The sequence below is a fragment of the Eptatretus burgeri genome, chromosome 15 (genome assembly GCF_056783735.1).
Source record: "Eptatretus burgeri isolate ZD-2024b chromosome 15, Ebu_testis_v1, whole genome shotgun sequence".
Taxonomy (NCBI): domain Eukaryota; kingdom Metazoa; phylum Chordata; class Myxini; order Myxiniformes; family Myxinidae; genus Eptatretus; species Eptatretus burgeri.
Window position 1 is genome coordinate 62,905,312 of NC_140975.1, and position 22,500 is coordinate 62,927,811.

At 48.8% G+C, this 22,500-nt stretch overlaps 1 protein-coding gene across 1 annotated transcript in view; it reads right to left on the minus strand.

Moving 5' to 3' along the window:
- MEIS2 (Meis homeobox 2) overlaps positions 1 to 22,500 on the minus strand; it is a 262,036-nt gene that overhangs the window by 26,520 nt on the left and 213,016 nt on the right. The window contains exons 10-12 of the mRNA XM_085856336.1: positions 7,947 to 8,005; positions 4,002 to 4,091; positions 1,501 to 1,598 (exon numbers count right to left, since the gene is read on the minus strand). Of these exons, the coding sequence (XP_085712462.1) occupies positions 1,540 to 1,598; positions 4,002 to 4,091; positions 7,947 to 8,005 (208 nt within the window). The 3' untranslated portion in view covers positions 1,501 to 1,539. The remainder of the gene's footprint in view (positions 1 to 1,500; positions 1,599 to 4,001; positions 4,092 to 7,946; positions 8,006 to 22,500) is intronic.

Consider the following 22,500-nt stretch of genomic DNA (forward strand, 5'->3'; position numbering starts at 1 on the left):
GTCTGCACGTCTACAGGCCACTTCTATTGGTGTTGAACACCGTGTGCGGTTGCCTCCAGGTGGTGGTATTGTCTCAGAATATACTGTATATATGTATACACACACACACACACACACACACACACACACACACACACACACACACACACACACACACACACACACACACACACACACACACACACACACACACACACACACACGTTGTCATTACGAAATCAAATGTTTTATTTTTGTTCGTGGCTTGGATGGCACATGCTGGAATATTTATCATCATCATCATCACAATCATCCTACTCTTGACAGCAATCAGTCAGGGCAGGAAATTGGAATTTGTTCACGATGCCAGCGATAATTCGCCTACTCTTCATGAAAGTCACTGTGGGATCTTTAACGTCCACCTACATCAAGTGCTGACAGATGGGTCCTCTGTCTTTACAACCATCTGATGGACGGAGCACACATTGATGAATCGCTCTACCTGTGAAACACCAGGAGGACGGTTTATAACTCGGTCGAGATTACAAACCAGGCTAGACAGCTCAGAGGCGGGTGTGTGTACCTCTCGGGCCGAGACTATCCCATCACTCCAGAAATTTTCAACACCATTATTTGTTACATACATTTTTTGACAATTTTACCACGTGTATTATTGAGGGTAGAGCACTGTTAATCAAGAGAAAGTATGTCAATCAGTCACACATTTTCACCTGAGGCCAAGGATTTACTGATTTCAGCTTGTGTGTGTGTGTGTATGTATATATATATATATATATCTTTCTCTCCCTCTCCCTCTCTCTCCCCAACCACTGTATACAGTTCATCAAATCACCTGTATCATACAGGAAATCACCATTCAACCCACACAAGTTCCGTTCTCAATTAAGTCATGGTCCCAGCTACAAATGATAACATTGCTGCGGATAAAATCTCACTTAATCATCATTTTCCATTTAAATACAAAAACGTCATGTTTTTTTTTTTTTCCCATCACGTTTTACAATCTCACACTTTTCATTCCATTGGCAGCTCCTCCGAGCCTGTGGCTTCATTAATGGCTGTTATCTACCACCTCGAGACGAGAATACCCTCGGAAAGCCGAGTGCTTATGTACAACCGACCAATTCGAATTTTTAATGGGGGCTATATATATATATATATATATATATATATATATATATATATATATATATATATATATATATATATATATATATATATATATAATTAAATTTAAATATAATTAATAATATTTATATATATATAAATATTAAACAATATATATATATATATATATATATATATATATATATATATATATATACATATTACATATACATACAGATATAATAAAATAAAATACTATAACGACAAAGGATACCAAAACTTTCTTTCAAATTAGGATGAGAGATGTTCAAATGATCTCAGTGTGTATAAACGTCGAGCTGCGTCGGGTAAACATTCCATTAAATGTCCTGGAAAGTTCAGAGACCCTCGTACCTTCATGCCTTGCTGTTTTCCCTTTGCTTTGCTTTGGGGTTACATGTAATGCCACTGCCCCTCCATGCCCATATTCATGGCCATTCCACCCATGGGCCCTGCAATTGAGAAGGTGGATCCGTTATAGAAAAGCAAGTTTGTTTCTTTGCTGCTCCCAATGCAACACTCATCCTTACGTAAAGGTAGATACTCAGAGGTAGGAGGTATTTAGCCAGAGTCTAAAACAACCAAGGGGTTTAATGTACTGTATAATTTTCAAGATACCACGGGACCTTTACTTTATATAGTCCAAGTAACTGCAGATAAAAGATGGCCGGCTTAAAGTCCCATCTGAAGGACTTGCTGGATCCTCAGCAACAGTTTGCTGCACACGAGAGACCTCAAGCGTTTCATCGTCATCGATGAAGCAGATACTCTTTAGACGGTGTTAGTAGTGTCAAAGCAATTCCTGGATTCGAGTGCGGTTGACACTGGGTGGTTTGCCATTGCCTTTCCAGCACTCACTCAAGGCGGGGACTTGGAATTTGTTCCAGCGTGCCGGTGACAACTTTCCTACTCTTCGTGAATCTTCAACGTCCCCCAACTGCGGCTATAAAACGGGACACCCAGTTTAACGTCCATTCGAGGGACGGCGCACGCATTGATGCCTCGCCCTGCCTGCGAAACACCAGGATAACAATTCATAGTTGGAGCAGGATTCAAACCCAGGCTTGCCGGCGAAGAGGCGAGTGTGCATACATGTCTTCTCTCCTACCAGCCCCTCCGAACGGTTACAGTTTATTGAAATTGTCGCCACTCTTTGATAACGCTTTATCGCCGATTATAATCACTTGCGGTAAAACGTCGTGAAATGTCCGAGCTCAGCAATCAGATCGTGGGACACAAAGCCTCACCTTTCCACCCTGGTTTCTGTGCCATTGCTCCCAGTTCGTAATCAACGTCAGTAATTGTCTTTCTCCGATGGAGTGTTTAATTTCTGGAGAGTAATTACAGATGGCTCAAGGCGTTGCTGGAAGTCCGATTGGCCCGACGCTGTTCACAGGTGATTCCATGGGTGGATACGACTCATCAACCAACAGTATGCAACGAAGTTAATGCCCTCACCCCTTCTCCTCCTCACCCTCCTCCTGCTCACCCCCCTCCTGGAATCGTTGACTCAGATCTTCAGCACAACCTGACCGAGCTCCAAATGACGGCTCTCATACACAGACACGTGAGCAACTCGTCATTTCTACTTGGGAGGACAAACAATAATTGTGACGTCACCAAGCAACTTCTTGCATCTTGCATCAGGTCAAAGTCACCACTCCCATGGAAAGGAGATTCAAGAAAAAAAACAAAAAACAACCAAACTCTCAGCCATCGATTGAATGAAATATAAACCAGTTGTCGATAAATGTTGGGGTCTTGATGATCTTGACAGCAATGTCGAAATTTGGAAAAGGTTGGACAATCAAAAAGCAAGCTTCCTGAAAGGTGGACACATGGAGGAACAGGTGTCACGTATCAATGAGAAAGTCTCTTTGATGATCTTGGCATGAAACTAGAGCATGGACAAACAACCATAGGTTGGCAAACTATTGCCCAGGCTTGATGGGCCTAATGGTCTCCTGCATTGAAGTTCCTTCTAAAGGAACTCATGTTATGTTATTATTGTGCCGGAGAATTAAATATATCGCTCGATCATTTTTTTTTTTTCCACCCAGAAGCAATCTAGTTTGATGAATCGATCACCACCTCTAGGTTAGCCAGATAAAATGGCTTCACTTTGGTCACAATGCCTTTGTGGTGCACCAAGCTCTGCAGAGAGGGCGTGAAAGGCATGGGGGTGAATGTCTGATCTGCTCGCAGCTTTTCATGTCATGGCCGTTCGTCAGGTTGATGAGCAAATTTGCTGGTTGCTGGAACCCGGAGGCCCCTGCGCATCACTCCGTGACCTAGTGCACGGGCCTTGTTCGGCCGCTGGGCTGACTCAGGGAAAGGCTAATGGTCGCACGGAGGCCCAGCTCTGGGCCCAATCGCTCGCTCAATTTGAACCCCGGGGACCTGCCATTTGAATCACCTTTTCTACAACGGAGCAGCATGTGTGGAACGCTTCGAATTGCGAGCTGGACGTGCGGCTTTTCATTCCGAGCCTGAGACCAACTATTAAGCGAGTTTCAATCAATACGGTAAAATACTAGGATGCAAAAAAGAACGCAGAATGCACAAACAGCCGATGTGTGATGGTGGGAACGTAGGGGGTGGCTGGAGTTAGGAGGGTGCAGGAGGGGTCAAAAAGAGAGGAGACTTGCAACGAATAATTCTGAGTTGTGGTTTGTTGGATCGCAATCCAAGTCTCAACCTGTCAGTGTACCAACAGGTTCAACAAGTGGCTGCTCTAGTACACCTCCCACACTCATTTAGGTTTTGATTTTTTAAATTGGTGAACACTTGCCGGATTTGTGGAATGTCATTTCCATGAAGTGCACCGGACAGTTTTTACTTAATGATTTGCTCACCCTGGGGACGGATTCCCATGTGTTGCTGCCCATCCATTACGAAGCCACCGAGATGCTGTCCATCGGGACTATAACCAGCTCCTTGACTCACTGAAAGTACACACACATACGAGCACGCACGGTCATGAATAAGATGGAAACATTCTCTGTGTACCATGATATCATTGTTATCACTCAATATGTCAACCATCAGTGGATTTTTCTTCCTCTTTCAGATGTGGAACCTGGATTCGGGTAGCTTTATGTGTTGGGGGAACTGCTGTGCCACTGATGTAGTGTCCCCTGTAGGTTGGAGCAGGAATTTGTACTTTGTTCAGGGTGCCAGCGATAACTCACCTGCTTTTCGCGAAGGACAATGTGGGATCTTTAACATCCACCAACTAATGCCGGCAGACAGGACGCCCAGTTTAACATCCATCCGAGGGATGACACACGCATTGATGAATCACCCTGCCTGTGAAACACCAGAATGACAGTTTATAGCGGGGTCGAGATTCAAACCCAGGCTAGACAGCTCAGAGGTGAGTGTGCGTACCTCTGAGGCTCGAGGCTATCCTGCTAGTCCTGTGGTTAGCTGGCACAGAGGAGGGCATCCTTGCATTTGAACTATCTACTCTGAGTTTGATTCTCGACCTGACGATGATCGGTGCTTCGGCGGCAGGGCGTTGACTCACAAAGTCCCTCAGGTGGGAGGTTAAGCTGGAACCTCACAGGTAATAGCTGGAGCATCTGCAAACATTTGCTGGTGGACATTAAAGATCAAACCTGGCTTTCGACGGAGAGTTATTTCCGGCATCTTGTCCAAATCTCTGCCAAAATGTGTAGGGATTCTTCATTAGCAGCAAAGATATGCCCCAGTCAGTGACAATGCAATGAGCAGGCCAAGTTCGTAAACGAATCCCAGTCAAATGTGCATTCACGATGGACGAATGAAGCAGTATGTTGGCTGCGATAATTTGCCTGTCATTGTTTTCCACCTCTTTAAAAGTCGAGGTTCATGGAAGAACCAAAAGGCACGTCTCTGTCATCAATCCTCTTCCACACTTGTACACGCTCACACGAAACCTTCACAGACTTCTGTTTTTTTTTTTTTTTTTTGTTTACATGATCGAAGGCTCCGAGTGAAGCTGCCCCACACATCTCACACATGGACAAAGAGCCAAATACACAAAACACAACACAGGACTGTTAGACGAGGCAATTCAACACAGCCATTGAATTGGAGGATGTGCCATCACTTCCTGAGGCCCTCTGGGTACCAGCGACACCACCACACTCGGCAGGATATTTCCTAAAGAGCAATTTTCTCCTCCCCACAGATGCCAACCTATGGCTGTTTGTCTGTACTCTCTACCCTTTTATAAATGCTGAATGTCAAGCAAGGAAGCAGGAGGTACCATTGTAAAAGTTTTTGGTACGACTCGGCCAGGGTTCGAACCACCAGTCTCCCACATTTAGGACGGACGCTCTAACCATTATGCCATTGAGGCTGGAAATTACACCACCATCGAGTCTTTCATCAAAAAGCAAAAAAAAAAGTCTTTCATCTCAACATTTTTTGGTTGAGGTCGATCTTATCGTTATTCCCTGTTGACACGCTCAGCAAAAATCTATTAGGATGAATGTCGACAGGTGGCAATGCAAGGAACTGACTCAAATGTCTTCTTCATGAAGAAAGCAACATTCCCATGACCTGCAGACGTTCTCGAAGCATCAACATTATCCTGATCTTAAAAAAAAAGAAAGCTGCAGACCTTCTTTATGGAAAACCCGGATCTGATATCCAAGGGATTATCGATTGGATTGGAAAAAAAAAAAATCAAGAAAAAGCACAATGCAGTGAATGGATAACTCGCCCATGCTTTTCTCTCTGTACGATGATTAGGCTCATGGAAAACGTTGGATGATAGACGGTGGAAGGATAACATTCTGAGTCGAGAGTGCACCGAAGCAAATAGACTGTGGGGCAAAGCGAAGGTAGAAAAGACCGTTGGGAAGGAATAGGGTTTGCACGAGATGGTTTTGGATGCTGCTGAGCAGCCAACTTGAAGAACCGAAGAACTGCGCAGAAAACAAAGGAAAAAACAGGGAAGCATTTCCAAATATGGAACAAAAGGAGGACAAATGGGTGGACGTTAACACACGGGCGAAAGAGGAGGGATGAGTTGCTGGATGAATCCTGCCGGAGTTGGGGTTGAGGGGGCAGGGTATGCGAGATCAGACAAGAGTCTGGGGGAAAGCAGAATGTATGGATAACCCGTTCTCGGTTATTCACATTCCACGATGAATTTAAAAACAAAATCCATCATCGTCAAGTGGTCTCCAATTTTCCTGGATCTCGGTTTGATCGTACCATCCCAGTGGAATTCTTAAGACGGCTTTCACCTGCTCCAAAAGCTGGTATATTCCACGAGCGTTTGTGGCAAAATCTCATTCAACCGCTGCGACTGTGCCTTTATGGGCCTCGGGGCGTGTGCGTGAGTCTTGAATACCGGAGCAGTAAGATCTGCATCATCCGTACGGTGCCCGCATCAAAACGCCTGGATATAATTTGCTGTGTTCCACCGCTGAGCAAGGGCAGGTCTTTATTGATGCATGAAATGGACAGGTAGCATGTGATCTTACATGTCTCAGAACAAGTGTAGATTGTAGTTCTCTCACCACTAAAATTGCAAGCCATTCTTAGAAGGTGTTTTTGGTCCTCAAGAATATCACCACACTACAACACCTGAGATCAAATGGCGTCCATGTCGGATTTGGGGAAATATAAATAATTACCAGACTCGGTGATGTGATGGTTAGAGCGTCTGCTCTGCGTCTGGGCGGTCAGCGGTTCGAACCGTGGCTGAGTCATACCAAAGACATTAAAAAAGGGTACGTGCTGCTTCCTTGCTTGATGCTCAGCATTTAAAAGCGATAGAGCTGGACAAGCAACCGTAGCTTGGCAACCATTGTGCAGGCTTGTTGAGCTGATTGGCCACCTGCATTGAAGTTCCTTGTAAGGGAACTTGTTATTGTTAGGTCCACAAAATGGCACAATTATTGGCCCTCTGCAACCATCCCTCCCCTCCCCCCCACCATGTCCCACCCCTCTTGTGTGTACCATGTGTCACATTCCCCTTTACTCCCCCTACATGGCCTCCTTACATGTACTTGGCCCAAATATCACAGGAACTCTTTAAATACTTATTCCATAAGTGGCCTCTTTCGAGGTCCCGACCCAACATGGTGCAAGATGCAAACAGAACAGGTTCGATCAATAATTCTTATATACAAGAAAATTTCAGCCAAATTTAGTTTTGATGCTTCTTACATTAATTTGTAAATCGGGACTAAATGGATGAAAGTGATTATATTGCAAAACTGTCACCTTTCATCTGGAGAATCGAGATCGGATTGATCAAATGTCCTATACATCTTAATTTGAGGTCTCATGCTATGTAATGATACTTGGATGTATCGTCCATGCTTTCTAACTGGCAATCCATCACTACCGTACTGCTACCAAATTCATCCAGACCTCAGAGCCTTTGGGGTTAACTTGTTTCATTTGAAATAATCAGCTGACGAGTAGCAAAGGCAACATTCCCAGTAGGCAAAATGCCTCTCAGGGTATGTGATGGTCATTACCTTCCTGCTGCAAGGCTGCCTGTCCCATTTGAGGCTAAATGATGAACTCGGCCCACCAAAGCTTCTGTGACCTTCACGTAGACGCTCCGCTGCAATAACCACTAGGCTGCACCCGTGATAGGTCATGGAGGCCATTTGAAATAACCTTTGCGGGGTTCCACCCTGTCCCCGAGTGATGTGCGTTGGCATTTTGTAGGACCAAGCAAGTGCCGTTTAATGAATTAGCATGGAACTCCAAAAGGTGGCCAAAAAACGGGCCGTTTCGTTTGTGCTAAGGGTGACGGTTATTCTGAGAACTTTGCAGTGAATCCTCACCTGCCCGATTGGACTGGTCGATCATGGGTTGGACTATTCTGCGCCTTGCGTTAATGAACCTGGTGGAGAGGGGTTGGGAAGAGAGTGGGGGGGGGGGAATTCAAAATCAAACATCGTTTGTAACATTGGTCAATTTGGACATCACAACCTTACTTGTGAGTGGATGTGTCCAAAATTGGCCTGCAAGATTACAGTGAAGGGCAAGGTTTTAGGTCTTGCTGCAAGTTATCATGACTATGCATTCGGTTTTGAAATAGGTGAAACAGCTTCAGCAAAATGAAAACTGTTGCAAATCAGCTTCCAATGTGAGCATCAAGGATGGAAGAAGTGAACGTTTTGCTGTTAATTATTTAATTTTTAAGAACGACGATTGTTGAAGAAAAATACACATGGCTCAGCCAATTGTACATGAAGCCAACTTGGTTTTGTGGAGTGAGAAATCAGACATTTATAACAACCGGCAGCATTGTATGCTACGAGGCAAATATTATGTGCTATATATAATGGTGTAAAGTGCAAACAGTTTTCATGTAGAGGACACCTTGAAAACATTCTGCAAATGGACCAGCTACATGCATTATTACATACATTTATGGTGGGACGGTGGAAAGTATTGGGTGGTATACTGAGAACAGGAAGCGAAAGGAAGAATCAGAGGGAGGAAATCGAGATAAGTAGAGTTAAAGGAGGTTGGGAAGAGAGGGGGAGTATGGAGAATGTATGAAAGATATAAAAGGGGGTGGAGGGTCAAAAAGCCTGACAGCTTTACACACATATTATCTATATATCTTGGAAATATTTTGAAGTGTTTGTTTGTGCGTTTGTATGTGATTATTTCACGGCCGAACTGTAGCACCTATAGGTCCCAAATTTTGGGGGTGGGAACATCATAATCTGGCCAAGGTTTTAAGCTACGACACGCTGGCCTTGACATCCATTTTGACGCCGCCAATGGCTGCTATAAAGTGTGTATTGGGATGTGGGGTCAGGCAGTGTTGCCGCAGACCTTCAGGCAAAAGGTTACCCCTGAGAGGCCAATAACTCCATCGCTTTTCAATGTCCAACACATCCCAAACCCGCCACCAGGAAAAGCTCACCCAGCCAGGCAGCACTGGGTATCACCCACCCCCCCTTGCCGAACCCCCTGCCCCCTGGCAGCACATGGTACCCCCTCTTGTATACTATATTGGTGGTGCATCAAATGTCACTATTGTTGCGGGCCGGGGACTGGTGGTGAGAACAACCGCGAGGTGGGGAAAGTTCGTCGCCTCCCACCAGATTCCCCGGAATTGTAGGCCGTCGCTCCAGATAACTCTGTGAGCCGGTGGGTCGCAAAACCGACAGTGGGCGCCAATATCTCAACCGCATAGCATAGGGTCTTTTTCTCTATAACCAATTTACCTCATTAACTACGCGATTTCAACAACTGGGGAACCATGCCCTCGGCACACCTTTCTCGAACCGGGTCACTCTACCGGCTGCAGTAAAGTTCCATCTACCGACTATTAACTCCGGTTTGGGTGCAGTCGAGCAGAAACTGCTAAAGCCATGCCGGCTGGTATGAACAGATTATCGGGTATAAAAACCCGGCTAAAACCCAGATCCGAACCATGCTGGACCAACGCAAGAAAGGACGGGAACGAACTGGGAACATTTCTACAATCATTTATTTACAGTAAAAAAGAAACAGGCAAGACTTATCGCGTATATACGAGGAATATTTACAATGGTGGAATAACACTTATTCAGTTCGACTTAATAGACGGGACCACACACTCAGACACACTTTCAGATGTTTTATTGAAAAGACCCCCACTGCCAGAGAAGGAGAGACAAGCTGGGGGGTCGCAGTTTGGCGGGGTACCTGCCAATGGCCGTGCAGCCCGGCCCACAGTCACATGCACGGGGCTTGTGTCTGCGGAGCGTGGCGGGACTTGAACCCGCAACCTGCGAATTGCTGCTTTCACTAGAAGTCCAATGCGCTATCCGTTGTGCCACGGAGAGCTGGACTCCTTCTTGAGTCAACTGGACTCCGTCCCCAGCTCCAACACGCGACGCACCCAACCAACACACTCCTCTGGTGAAATCTCTCTCGAACCCCTCAGAACGAAAGAAAAGCAACAACAGAGCCCCCGTCGGGGGCAGGGCTTGGTGAAGCAGACATCACTGTCTGTCCTAATTGGACGGGGCTCCATGGGTTGGCCCTTTCTGGGTGGGTTTCAGCCATGCCAGGAAAACCCTGCCCCCACTCCATGTGTGCCCATACTCGTCAAAAAGAAGTTACAAAGTTTGTGGAAGCCGAGAAGGAACTGCCAGCGATTCTGCCTCGGACAGCGAGTCGCCAGCTCAGTGAGTGAAGCGCTTGTTCAGTAGCAGGTTGTTGGTTTGTTTGTGGGATAGTCATTTGATGTTAAGATTTAATAACCTACCTAAAAAGAAATCGCAACGCATGCCTTTGATTCTCCCGCTAGACAAAAGGAAGGGACCTGTCTCACATGTACTTAATGGGATAACTGACTTTTGGGACATCTGTATGTTTGAATGAAAATGGTTTCTAGATCCGTAACAATATATATATATATATATATATATATATATATATATATATATATATATATATATATATATATATATATATATATATATATATATATATATATATATATATATTGTTGCGGTCTTCGCGCCCGCCGGCGTGCTGACGGCCACGTAACTCGAATCGCGGCACGTCGCCCACCGGACGGACAATCCAGTCGTGACCCTCTCGGACTAACGCCGGGAACCAGTCACGGGTGGACCTTTCGGTCTCACCGCGATCGAGCCAATCAGCCCCCGCGTGGGATAGGGTTGCTCGCCAAATTCGAACTACCTAAGTACCCACGCGGAGGGTAGACCGGGCGATCGCACCTCGCCGCAGGTCGACTTCGGACACGGGCCACTTAAGCGACCCGTTCCGTACTATCAGAATAACCGAGCGGTGTTATCGTCGACCTCGACGGTTCGATTAATTATCGGGCGTATTCAGCCCACTACCAACCCTTTACGTGAAGCAAGATGGGGATTCAATGGAGGAAAAGACGAAGCGAAGCGGGAGAACAGTTCAACAATAAAGCACATTTATTCGCGACGAACGGAAAGCACACAAATACAATTCCACCAAATGCACACAAAAAAGAGAAAACACAATTCCATTTACACAAAAAGCAAACATAAAAGTGAAAACACAGTGCAGAGCTAATACCGACTACCGAGCACACGGCAACACTTATACAATTCTACTTCACAGACGGCGCCGACAACACATACCCAAAACCAAGGAAAAGAAATCCCCCAAGAATGGGGTAGGCCTGAGGCCGAGACCGGGTCGGGCCTACCCGTCTGGTGATGAGACGCGGAGCGGCGATGGCGCCTCTCTCCGCGGGCCTCGTGGACAGTGCCTGGCAGGGGGTGGGAACGGGGCCCCCTTGGTCGCACTATCTCAGCGCGGGGGGAAACAGGAGGGGGGTTGCTGATGCTCGGGGTATAGAGGATCTTTATTATCCCTGGTGTGCGTCTCCACCTCGGCCAGGTCGCGCTGCCGGCCTCCCGCGGACGTGCAGCTCCTGGCACCGACGCGAGCACCCCCTCGTCCGATGTCGCCGCCTTTCCACAGCTCCGTCCCCTCCGTTCCGACTCCAACGCACACGACGAGCAGCTCCACCGCCCGCGAAGTCTTGACCCTCTGCTTCCGACTCTCCTCTTCTTGACTCTCCGACCCGTTCTTGTTTGCGACTCTCTTTTTGTTCGACTCCGTCTTGCTGACTGACGAACACCGTCCTTTTTATCCCCCCGTAACTTCGCCTTTGACCCCCTCCCTTTGACCTTTCACCTCGCTCCCCATTGGCCCGAGAAAAAGTGGGCGTGAAGGCTTTTTGATCCACAAATTTGCATATATCGATCGTTCTGGAGGCGGGGCCAAATCGCCCCTCGCTCACCGATTGGACGGCAAAAAGTGGGCGTGTGTCGTTTTTGATCCGTTTTTGAAGCAGAAAATCCGTGATTTTGTACACGCTGTTCAACGTGCGCCCTACACGAGTCCAGCATCGGTGCCCATGAGTGGCGCGAGATGACGGTGATGCGATGGTGGCGAGTTGTGACGGTAAAGGTCGTGGCGGTTGTGGTGAAGCGGTGGTTGTGGTCGGTGGTTGATGTTGTGGTTGTGATCATGGCGGTTGGTCCAAAATAAAGATAGTAAAAGAAAAACGGCTATCCTGAAGAGTCGCAGCTCGTATAAATGACATGTATTCCCACTAGACAACGGGTTTGGGCCTAACTACACATGCACTTACCGAGATACCTCACCTAAGGGACCTGAATGGTGGTTTGCGAATCTGGTAACCACAACACTACCCCCTTCCCTTTTTACAGACTCGTCCCGAGTCGTCAAATTTTCGTGTGCCATCATGTGTAGTTTTCCCCTAGTACATTTTACCTACGGATCCCTGAGTGCGACATTCATGGTATTCGTGTCCCCAAAATAAATAACCTGCGGGCTGCGTAACTATCTAAACAAACTCACTCACACGGACGACTTAAATAAAATTGCCGGCGCTAAGACATACATGCCGGGGGCGCACTCATATGTACAGTACATCTTAACCTTAACTTACAAATTTTACACTAAACCATGGCCCAGGATCATTGAACTCTGCAAAAAGAAAGCAGTTAGCAGGGAGCCAGGCTGCCCGCATGCAGTCTCTGGCTCAAACAATGCAGGTGACAGGGAACGTGGCTGGCTGCTCACACGCAGTCCAAGGCCTTCCCTTTTGAACTGAACTCAGTGAACCACAACGGTGCTTGGGCTGCACAACGCAGTCTCCGTGCCAGCTCAAGTGGCACACGCAATGAGCACAACGAATGGATGCATGAACGGTTTGAACTGAATGCAGTGAACCACAACGGTGCATGGGCTGCACAACGCAGTCCCCGTGCCAGCTCAAGTGGCACACGCAATGAGCACAACGAATGGATGGATGAATGGATGGACGCAAACACGGTGCACGGGCCGCCACTGCAGGCCCGTGTTGTAGCTGCCAACAGGGCAGTTCTCGCAGCTTGCAAACTGTTGCCTTGATCCTGGCGCACATGGAAATGAACAGGGGGGGGCAAAGCAAAAATTGAACGGGGCTGGTGAACGTGGGCAGTGGGCATGGCATGGCAAAGGTGAGCAGGCAAACACAGCCCGCAGAAGAAGGCCGCTGCAGGCAAACACAGCCCGCAGATGAACTGGCCGGCACAGGCCTTGAAGAAAACAGCCAGCAGATGAACTGGCCGGTACAGGCCTTGCAGCACAACAACAGCTGCCGATGAAGTTAGCCGGCCTCTGCCTTGCAGCAAAACACGGCCAGCCGATGAAGTTGGCCAGCCTTTGCCGTTCAGTGGAGGTTGGTGGAGGGAGTGCGGTGGTGCTGGCCACTCGGAAGGCGGGCTCAGACCTACCTACCTGTCTCCCTCCCAACCTATCGCCTTTGCCTGTCACTGTACATACCCACTCCCTTAATTTGTGAAAAACCAATTTAGCCCCCACTTATTTTTTTTGTTGTTTTTATTTTTACTTCCCCACTATAAATCGTCCCCTAACCCCCTTTATCGTCCTTGTTCGGCTAACCTATACTGTCACCTAGCCTACTCCCAACCCTTACGTTCCCTTCCCGGAGGGGAATAAGGGAGAGCTAACGTCCTGTGTCGAGGCCCAACGAAGCCTCAGAATGGCCTCCCCAGAGTTCGGCGATCTATAACCAAGTGGGTCCAGCGGCCCACAACGACAGCGAGGGGATGGATGGTGCGGAGGGGTACATCTCCTAATCTACCCTAACCATTTAACTGTTAAACTACCCCGGGGCTTTCAACAAGCGCCTCTCGCTTAAACTATTGGTTCTAACAACCCAGATTCCCGTCGCCTGTGTTGGTGTCCTCACAATTTCGGGCCTCGCCCCCCAATTTTCTCTCCGTGCCCTCACACGGTCTCCTGGCTGGGACACGTGGCTCCCTTTGGCAGGCACGACCCTCTGCCGATTCTCCCGCTATGGCACCCCCGGGCACTACACTGCCTCCGAGCCTACCAGCTCCCTAACACCGGGGAGTGCCCCCCATGGCACCTCCCCTGAAACGCACACGTGGCAGGCCGGCCTCCCGGGCCCCTTTCCGAGGGTCACCCGTGCCCACAACACTGCCCACGCGGCTAATGGCGCCCGGGCCCCCGCACCAAGCAGGCGCACCCGTGCCCACTACTCTATCCCGGCCCCCCATGGGCCCATGGCCTACCGCGGCCGACTAGCCTGGTGCCCGGGGTACCCACTCAGCGATACTCACCTTTCGCAGCCACGCTCCCAAGCCCGTCAACAGGGCTCCTGCACCCCTCCAAATGGGTCTCGAGCCTACTTTCCCACCAACAACAAAACGACCTCCATTTTTCAATTTGACTAACCCAGCTAACTCACTTTACTCTGACCCCGGGGTCCCTTGGGCGGGAGTCACTCCTCCCCCCAATCACTCATCGCACCATGCATTCCCCATTCGCTCCACACACACAGACCCGCTGGCCTCACTCACTCAACATGTACACGTACTCACCTCACAACCCACAACTCTTCAACACACACACCGCTGAACTCTGCCATCCTCCTAACTACCTCCCCTAACTAACTCGTGCTCCCACGTCGTCCCTTAAACTAGTAGCACGTTCCTTTTAACACTACGTAGCTAAGCTACGTCCCCTCTACACATTCACAAGTCTGTCACGGTCTCCAAATCAATCATTTTATTTCCCAACCGAAATCTGGCTACAATCCCTCTAACTAATCCATTCCACGGACTCCATGAGGACTTACCCCTGCCCCATGAAGTCGGTCTAACTAAGCTAACCCTTCCCCCTAACTAGTTTTCATCCTGTGCCCAGGTCAAGGGGGTCTTCCACCCCTTGCCCAGGAATCCTGTACACCCGAAAGTGAGGCTTGTTTTTCCCCTTTTTTTTTTTCATGCCCAGCACCTGCGCGGCAACTCAGAGCTCGCGCACTTTGCACCTGCCCGTGACGTCATGCAGCTGCACGTGTTCCTCGTCCCTCCTTGGACGGGACCATCCGGCAGAGATACCCCTCCTGCCGGATTCCAACCCCACGTGCAGCCATGACGTCACCGTGCGCATAAAAAAAAAACACAAGCCACACGTCTCGAGGGGTTCCCCACGCGAACACATGTGCTTTGCCCGTTGGAGCTGAACACACACGATCGCGTGGAGAACCCGTCCGGTCCAAATCCATTTACCTGCCTAAACTTTGTCCGTCCGCGGGATCGGCAAATCCACCACGTGCGTTTCCGGACCGGGACTTCACTCTCGCAAGCGAGCACGTGGCGGTCTCGTGCGTTGCACAGCACGAACCTCGTGCTCACTGCTGGGTGAACCCGGCACGGTCCTCGAAACAACTACAGCCGCTACCCGGCTTTCTTTCTTCTCATGTCGCCTTCGTTGTCGCCATTCAACCCACGCACACCTGCGTGTTACGACGCACACAGTCCACTCCATCACATTCACACGGGGAGACGCGGCTGCGTGCTCCCGCATGCCAACCGACATCTCCCTCACATACCGCTCTCTCACACACACGGTCTCCCTTGCACACGGCCGTTCACTCACGCGTGCCTCACTACTCACACAAACCATACTACTCACACGTGGTGCTCCATTCACTCGCGCGGGGGCACTCACCCGCGGTGCCTCACCCACGCACGCGAGGGCACTCAACCGCTGTGCCTCATCCACACACCGTGCCTCACTCATACACGCGGGGGCACTCACCCGCGGTGCCTCATCCATACTGGCCGTTTCATCCACACACGCGGGGGCACTAACCCGCGGTGCCTCACTCACACACACGGCCTCACTCACACACGGTGCCTCACCCACGCACGGCGTGCTGGGAAGCACGTACTCTGGCACCATCGCCACCACACCACTTACACACGGGGTCGCTTCCACACACGGGGACGCACTCACACCTTGCACCACACACACAGGGACAACCACACTGGGGATTTGTGTCCCCACAAGGGTCTCCGGGGCCTCTACACCCCCCAAGCTCTCCGTGCACCCGTCCACAGCACTCGTCCCCTCAACCTCGCAAAACACGACCGAACTCACCTGGTCGTGACTCGCCTCAAGGGGGCATACTCCCTCCCCTCGTTCCTGGAGGAGGCCATCCCGCTGCTCGCACCGGGTCCCTACACGCTCCGCGAGCTCACCCCCATTGTCCTCCACTACCTCCGTGTGTGTGTGCGCGTCACTTACCCCGTCTTCATCGTGTAGTCTTCCCTCTATCGTTCCCATCTCCCGTGTCTCTGCCAACTCTTCACCCTTTACCTCCCTTGTCTCAACTATTATTTCTGTTGTCGTCACCTCGTGTCTCGTCTCACACGTTTTGGTCTCCCCATTTAATTTTTCCCTTTCGGTCATCGTCACGACCCTCGCCCAACACGTTCCACGAATTATTTTTTCACCCGCCTCCACCGCGGGCCTGTCAGCCGTTGCACCCCCATCCAGCTCGTTTGCTCCCACACGTGGAGTCGCCATTTTTATCTCCCCGGTCACGGCCTTCATGCCCGCCTGCAGGCTTCGGCCCATGTTCTGCGTCTCACCCCGCAGCTCTTTCATTTCTTCCCTCATGTTTGCTTCCATTCCGTTTATTTGCTTGTTCATTTCTTTCATTTCGTTTGTGTTTGCATCCATTTTTTCGATCATTTTCGCATTCATCTTTTCGTTCATTGCCGCCAGCATGGCGCATAGCTGGGCCATGTTGGATGCACTCAGCTGAGTCGTTTCGGCAAGGGTTGGGGAAGGGTTTTGGTGGAGAGGGGGGGGGGAGGTGTCATACACTGCGGCCGCTGCCGCACCCACCTCGGGCCCTGGGTTCAGTTGGGCGAGTTCGTGTTCCTGCACAATCAACATTTCCTGCTCGGGGATTCCATCCTGAGCCATGGATTCTACACATTCTACATCCATTTCTAATACCCCCGGCTCCCGCTCGCCTTGAGACGCCATCTTGCTTCTCGTGAAGGGTTAATTTGCTCGCTCGTAATTTGGAGGGAATCGGGGGTCGCTTCTCTCACCCCTGGACCGATTCCCGTAAATTTATCCGGAGACAGGAGAGCCCGTTTTCCTGTTCTCCGATACCAGTGCCGTGAGGAGGGCGATGAATTTGTATCCCACTCCTGACACCAGTGTTGCGGTCTTCGCGCCCGCCGGCGTGCTGACGGCCACGTAACTCGAATCGCGGCACGTCGCCCACCGGACGGACAATCCAGTCGTGACCCTCTCGGACTAACGCCGGGAACCAGTCACGGGTGGACCTTTCGGTCTCACCGCGATCGAGCCAATCAGCCCCCGCGTGGGATAGGGTTGCTCGCCAAATTCGAACTACCTAAGTACCCACGCGGAGGGTAGACCGGGCGATCGCACCTCGCCGCAGGTCGACTTCGGACACGGGCCACTTAAGCGACCCGTTCCGTACTATCAGAATAACCGAGCGGTGTTATCGTCGACCTCGACGGTTCGATTAATTATCGGGCGTATTCAGCCCACTACCAACACTTTACGTGAAGCAAGATGGGGATTCAATGGAGGAAAAGACGAAGCGAAGCGGGAGAACAGTTCAACAATAAAGCACATTTATTCGCGACGAACGGAAAGCACACAAATACAATTCCACCAAATGCACACAAAAAAGAGAAAACACAATTCCATTTACACAAAAATCAAACATAAAAGTGAAAACACAGTGCAGAGCTAATACCGACTACCGAGCACACGGCAACACTTATACAATTCTACTTCACAGACGGCGCCGACAACACATACCCAAAACCAAGGAAAAGAAATCCCCCAAGAATGGGGTAGGCCTGAGGCCGAGACCGGGTCGGGCCTACCCGTCTGGTGATGAGATGCGGAGCGGCGATGGCGCCTCTCTCCGCGGGCCTCGTGGACAGTGCCTGGCAGGGGGTGGGAACGGGGCCCCCTTGGTCGCACTATCTCAGCGCGGGGGGAAACAGGAGGGGGGTTGCTGATGCTCGGGGTATAGAGGATCTTTATTATCCCTGGTGTGCGTCTCCACCTCGGCCAGGTCGCGCTGCCGGCCTCCCGCGGACGTGCAGCTCCTGGCACCGACGCGAGCACCCCCTCGTCCGATGTCGCCGCCTTTCCACAGCTCCGTCCCCTCCGTTCCGACTCCAACGCACACGACGAGCAGCTCCACCGCCCGCGAAGTCTTGACCCTCTGCTTCCGACTCTCCTCTTCTTGACTCTCCGACCCGTTCTTGTTTGCGACTCTCTTTTTGTTCGACTCCGTCTTGCTGACTGACGAACACCGTCCTTTTTATCCCCCCGTAACTTCGCCTTTGACCCCCTCCCTTTGACCTTTCACCTCGCTCCCCATTGGCCCGAGAAAAAGTGGGCGTGAAGGCTTTTTGATCCACAAATTTGCATATATCGATCGTTCTGGAGGCGGGGCCAAATCGCCCTCGCTCACCGATTGGACGGCAAAAAGTGGGCGTGTGTCGTTTTTGATCCGTTTTTGAAGCAGAAAATCCGTGATTTTGTACACGCTGTTCAACGTGCGCCCTACACGAGTCCAGCATCGGTGCCCATGAGTGGCGCGAGATGACGGTGATGCGATGGTGGCGAGTTGTGACGGTAAAGGTCGTGGCGGTTGTGGTGAAGCGGTGGTTGTGGTCGGTGGTTGATGTTGTGGTTGTGATCATGGCGGTTGGTCCAAAATAAAGATAGTAAAAGAAAAACGGCTATCCTGAAGAGTCGCAGCTCGTATAAATGACATGTATTCCCACTAGACAACGGGTTTGGGCCTAACTACACATGCACTTACCGAGATACCTCACCTAAGGGACCTGAATGGTGGTTTGCGAATCTGGTAACCACAACAATATATATATATATATATATATGTATACAGTATATAATCACCAAAGAGAGCATGACATGACAGTCAGGAAAATTAACAGAAAATACATTCAACAAATACTCTATTACATGCTGACCAATATGTCAACCATGGATGGCAGAAATACCATTCCATCAGTCAACAACCATTTGAGTTTCTATTAGCCATGGGCATAAAAAGTGAGGACGTCAAAGGTACGGAGAGAAAAACGAACGACAGTAATTGGACTCATCATTGGAAATGAAACAGATGTCAGAAAACCAGATCTGAGAGTTTGCCATCTTATTTGAATCCAACTCACACTGAAATCCATCTTATTTTGGGAAACCCATGATCCGAACAAGCATGCGATAACTCAAATGTTCTGAGTTAGAAAATAAGTTTTATCTGTCATCAATGCACCTCCTGCAAAAATCCGTGTAGTTTGACACAACTCCTCACAGCGATTTATTCTTAACATCCACCGCTATGTAACATCGAACTGAAATATTTTCCCTGTTGTAACATTATTCTCCAGCTGTTGTAATATTAGTGATCAGAATGAAGCATTGGACTCTGTATCCTGTTTTGGAAGACTATAGACATTGAATGACCTCAAACGTGCAAGTCGAAGTGCATGCAATCAAATAATTTGCTGTAACATCTCAGAATTAACTGGAAGGGCACTCAGTAGGGCGCTTACCTCCGGCAGGGTGAACAGTTTGCGTTTTGAATTTCCACTCATCGGTGGGATCTGCATCCGGACCTGAACCAAAATCTAAGTGGCTTGTTCTTGTCCACTACCCAACTCATCCACCAAGTTTCACCCGAATCCGTTCTCAACTTTTTGAGATATCGTGCTATATATCATTTTTGGTCCTATCGCTCAATGGTGAAGAATCACTTAAAAAATTCCAGCGTCCGGATCTGGATCTTCAACAAAATCGAATCAATTCGTCATTGGCAGACACTCAACCCGTCCACTAAGTTTTATCCAAATCCGTAATAACTTTTTGAGATATCCTACTCACAGAAATACAGACAGACAAACAGACAGGGGTGAAAACATAACTTTCATCCACCTTGGGTATCAGACGTAATAAACACATACAATGTGGTTATTCAAATATATATTGTTACGGTGCCGGGGGTCGGCGCGAACCGACTGCTCTGACGGAGCCGCAAGTCGAGTCGGCCTGACTGATCGCCCGGAATATAGATCGCCGCCCGGATAAGTCCGAGTCGACGGGTCCTTGTACAAAACCGAAATACGCCAATGGGCAGATCAGGTGGGGTAGGGTCGATTGCCAATCTTCAATGTACCTAAATACCCACGTGATCCAACTACCGGGGTATTCCACCCTCGAAGGAACTCGTACGGAACAAACCGCCGAGGCGAGCCTGTCCCGTGTGCGATCCCGAGCGGCTTAATCACCGAGAACCGTCGGTCCAAATTTCGCCCTTTTACGGCAAACCAACGCCTTTCTAACTCCCAACACACAAACTGATCAATCAATGAAAGAATCGACGTGACGAGCTGAAAACATTTAACAATTTGGGTATTTATTAACAATAATGGGGAACTAGGGAAGCACGTAAAAGCAGAACTATTCTGACTATACGAAATGCAATGCAAACACTTACAGCACACAAAGCACTTAACAATTTCCTACTTATTAGACGGGCCCACGGACACGCATACGCACACACACACCCAAGTAATGGTGGCCGAGGCCTTTAAAAACGGGCTCCAACTCGGAGGACAGATGAGCTGAAACCCAGAACCTATCTCGAACCTCTCCACCTCGTGTGGTCTTCAAGTTGTTCGGACCCGGGCTCCAGCGAGAGCGAGCTGGACCCAATAGCCGTGAGCTGCGATCCTTCCCGAGCTCCCGCGAATCCTCCCGCGCTTCTCAACACATGCTGGTGAGACGAGGCGCCGACCCTTCCCGTCGATGCGTCGCTTCCCCAATGAACCACCTCCAAGAAGAGGTCGATGAGTCGCACCAAGCCGGGAATCAAATGGAGAACAAAGAGCTCCATGAACCAAGAAGAAGAAGAAGCCACCATTCGCAGCTCGAGCCGAGCAACCGGCTCAACTTCCTTCCAAAACAAAGCAGCTCTCCAAAAAGCCTACCGAGCCAAGCAGGACCCGAAGCTCTGCTGAACAACTCCTCTGCAGAAGCAAAAAGCTTCCGAAGGCCTCAACCCTAACAAAAGCCAAACAGGACCCGAAGGTCTGCTGAACGATGCAGAACCCGAACAAAAAGAAAGGATCTCCTCTTTATCCTTCTCCGCCCCCCTCCCCCGCGCCCGGCATGACTCATGCCCTCGTGATCCATCCCCCGCTCAACCACGGGTGGGAGGGAGTTGTTGACGTCATGAATCACGGGACGGAAGGGCTCTTCTTCCTCTTCGCAGAAGAGGGGGAGGGATGTCTCCATTGTTCGTTCCCGAAATATTAAATCGATCCGCAGCGCATCTAATCGATTTCTAAACATTTAAACAATGGAAGGTGAGCTATCGAGGGAACAAGCACTTATCGACATAGCTGACTAAAGGAACCTGTATGTTGTGTGCAATTGAATTCCAAATTCGTAACTATATATATATATATATATATATATATATATATATATATATATATATATATATATATATATATATATATATATATATATATATATATATATATATATACAGTCATGCGCCGCTTAACCACGTTCCGGGCAACGACGGATCTGCCAGCTCTGAAAAAAAAAAAAATGAAAAAAAAATGTAGCTGAAAAATTCCTATCGCCGAGTGATGTAGCCAACGTCGCGCAGCCAGTCGCATAAAAATAGCACATACAATGATATACACTGTACAGTACATAATACTTCATAATGATAAACGACAGTGTGGCCCTGTTATAATGCGATCGTTGAGGTCCATAAAATGTCATCGCGAAAAAAACAGGATCGTGCTCAATCGGGATTCAAGGAAATCGGCTTTCAAACTGAACCAATGTTTCCACGTTCACGTTCACCATCATCATCATCATCATCATCATCATCATCATCATCATCATCTTCTTCTTCTTCTTCTTCTTCTTCTTCTTCTTCTTCTTCTTCTTCTTCTTCTTCTTCTTCTTCTTCTTCTTCTTCTTCTTCTTCTTCTTCTTCTTCTTCTTCTTCTTCTTCTTCTTCTTCTTCTTCTTCTTCTTCTTCTTCTTCTTCTTCTTCTTCTTCTTCTTCTTCTTGTTGAGCCTGGTGTTGGCGCAGTGGTTAGGGCAGCAGCTTGGGATCCAAAAGGTCCCGAGTTCAAGCCCCGTTGTTCACCTTCTTCTACGTTCACCTTCTAGCAAGTAAATTACCTTTGAATTGAAGAATTCCACAAATAAATCGTTGTTGTTACAGTCGAAATTAAAACACAAATTAATTTTTGGTGAAGCTTTTTATGTTGTAACAACAATCGCACTGTTCCGAAAATATATATCACAATTGACAGGAGCTCGTTTCTTCATTTATAAATTACAGTAAGTCCTCGCTTTTCGCAAGGGTTGCGTTCCTGGAAAACCTTATGATAAGCGAAACTGTGTTAAACAAAA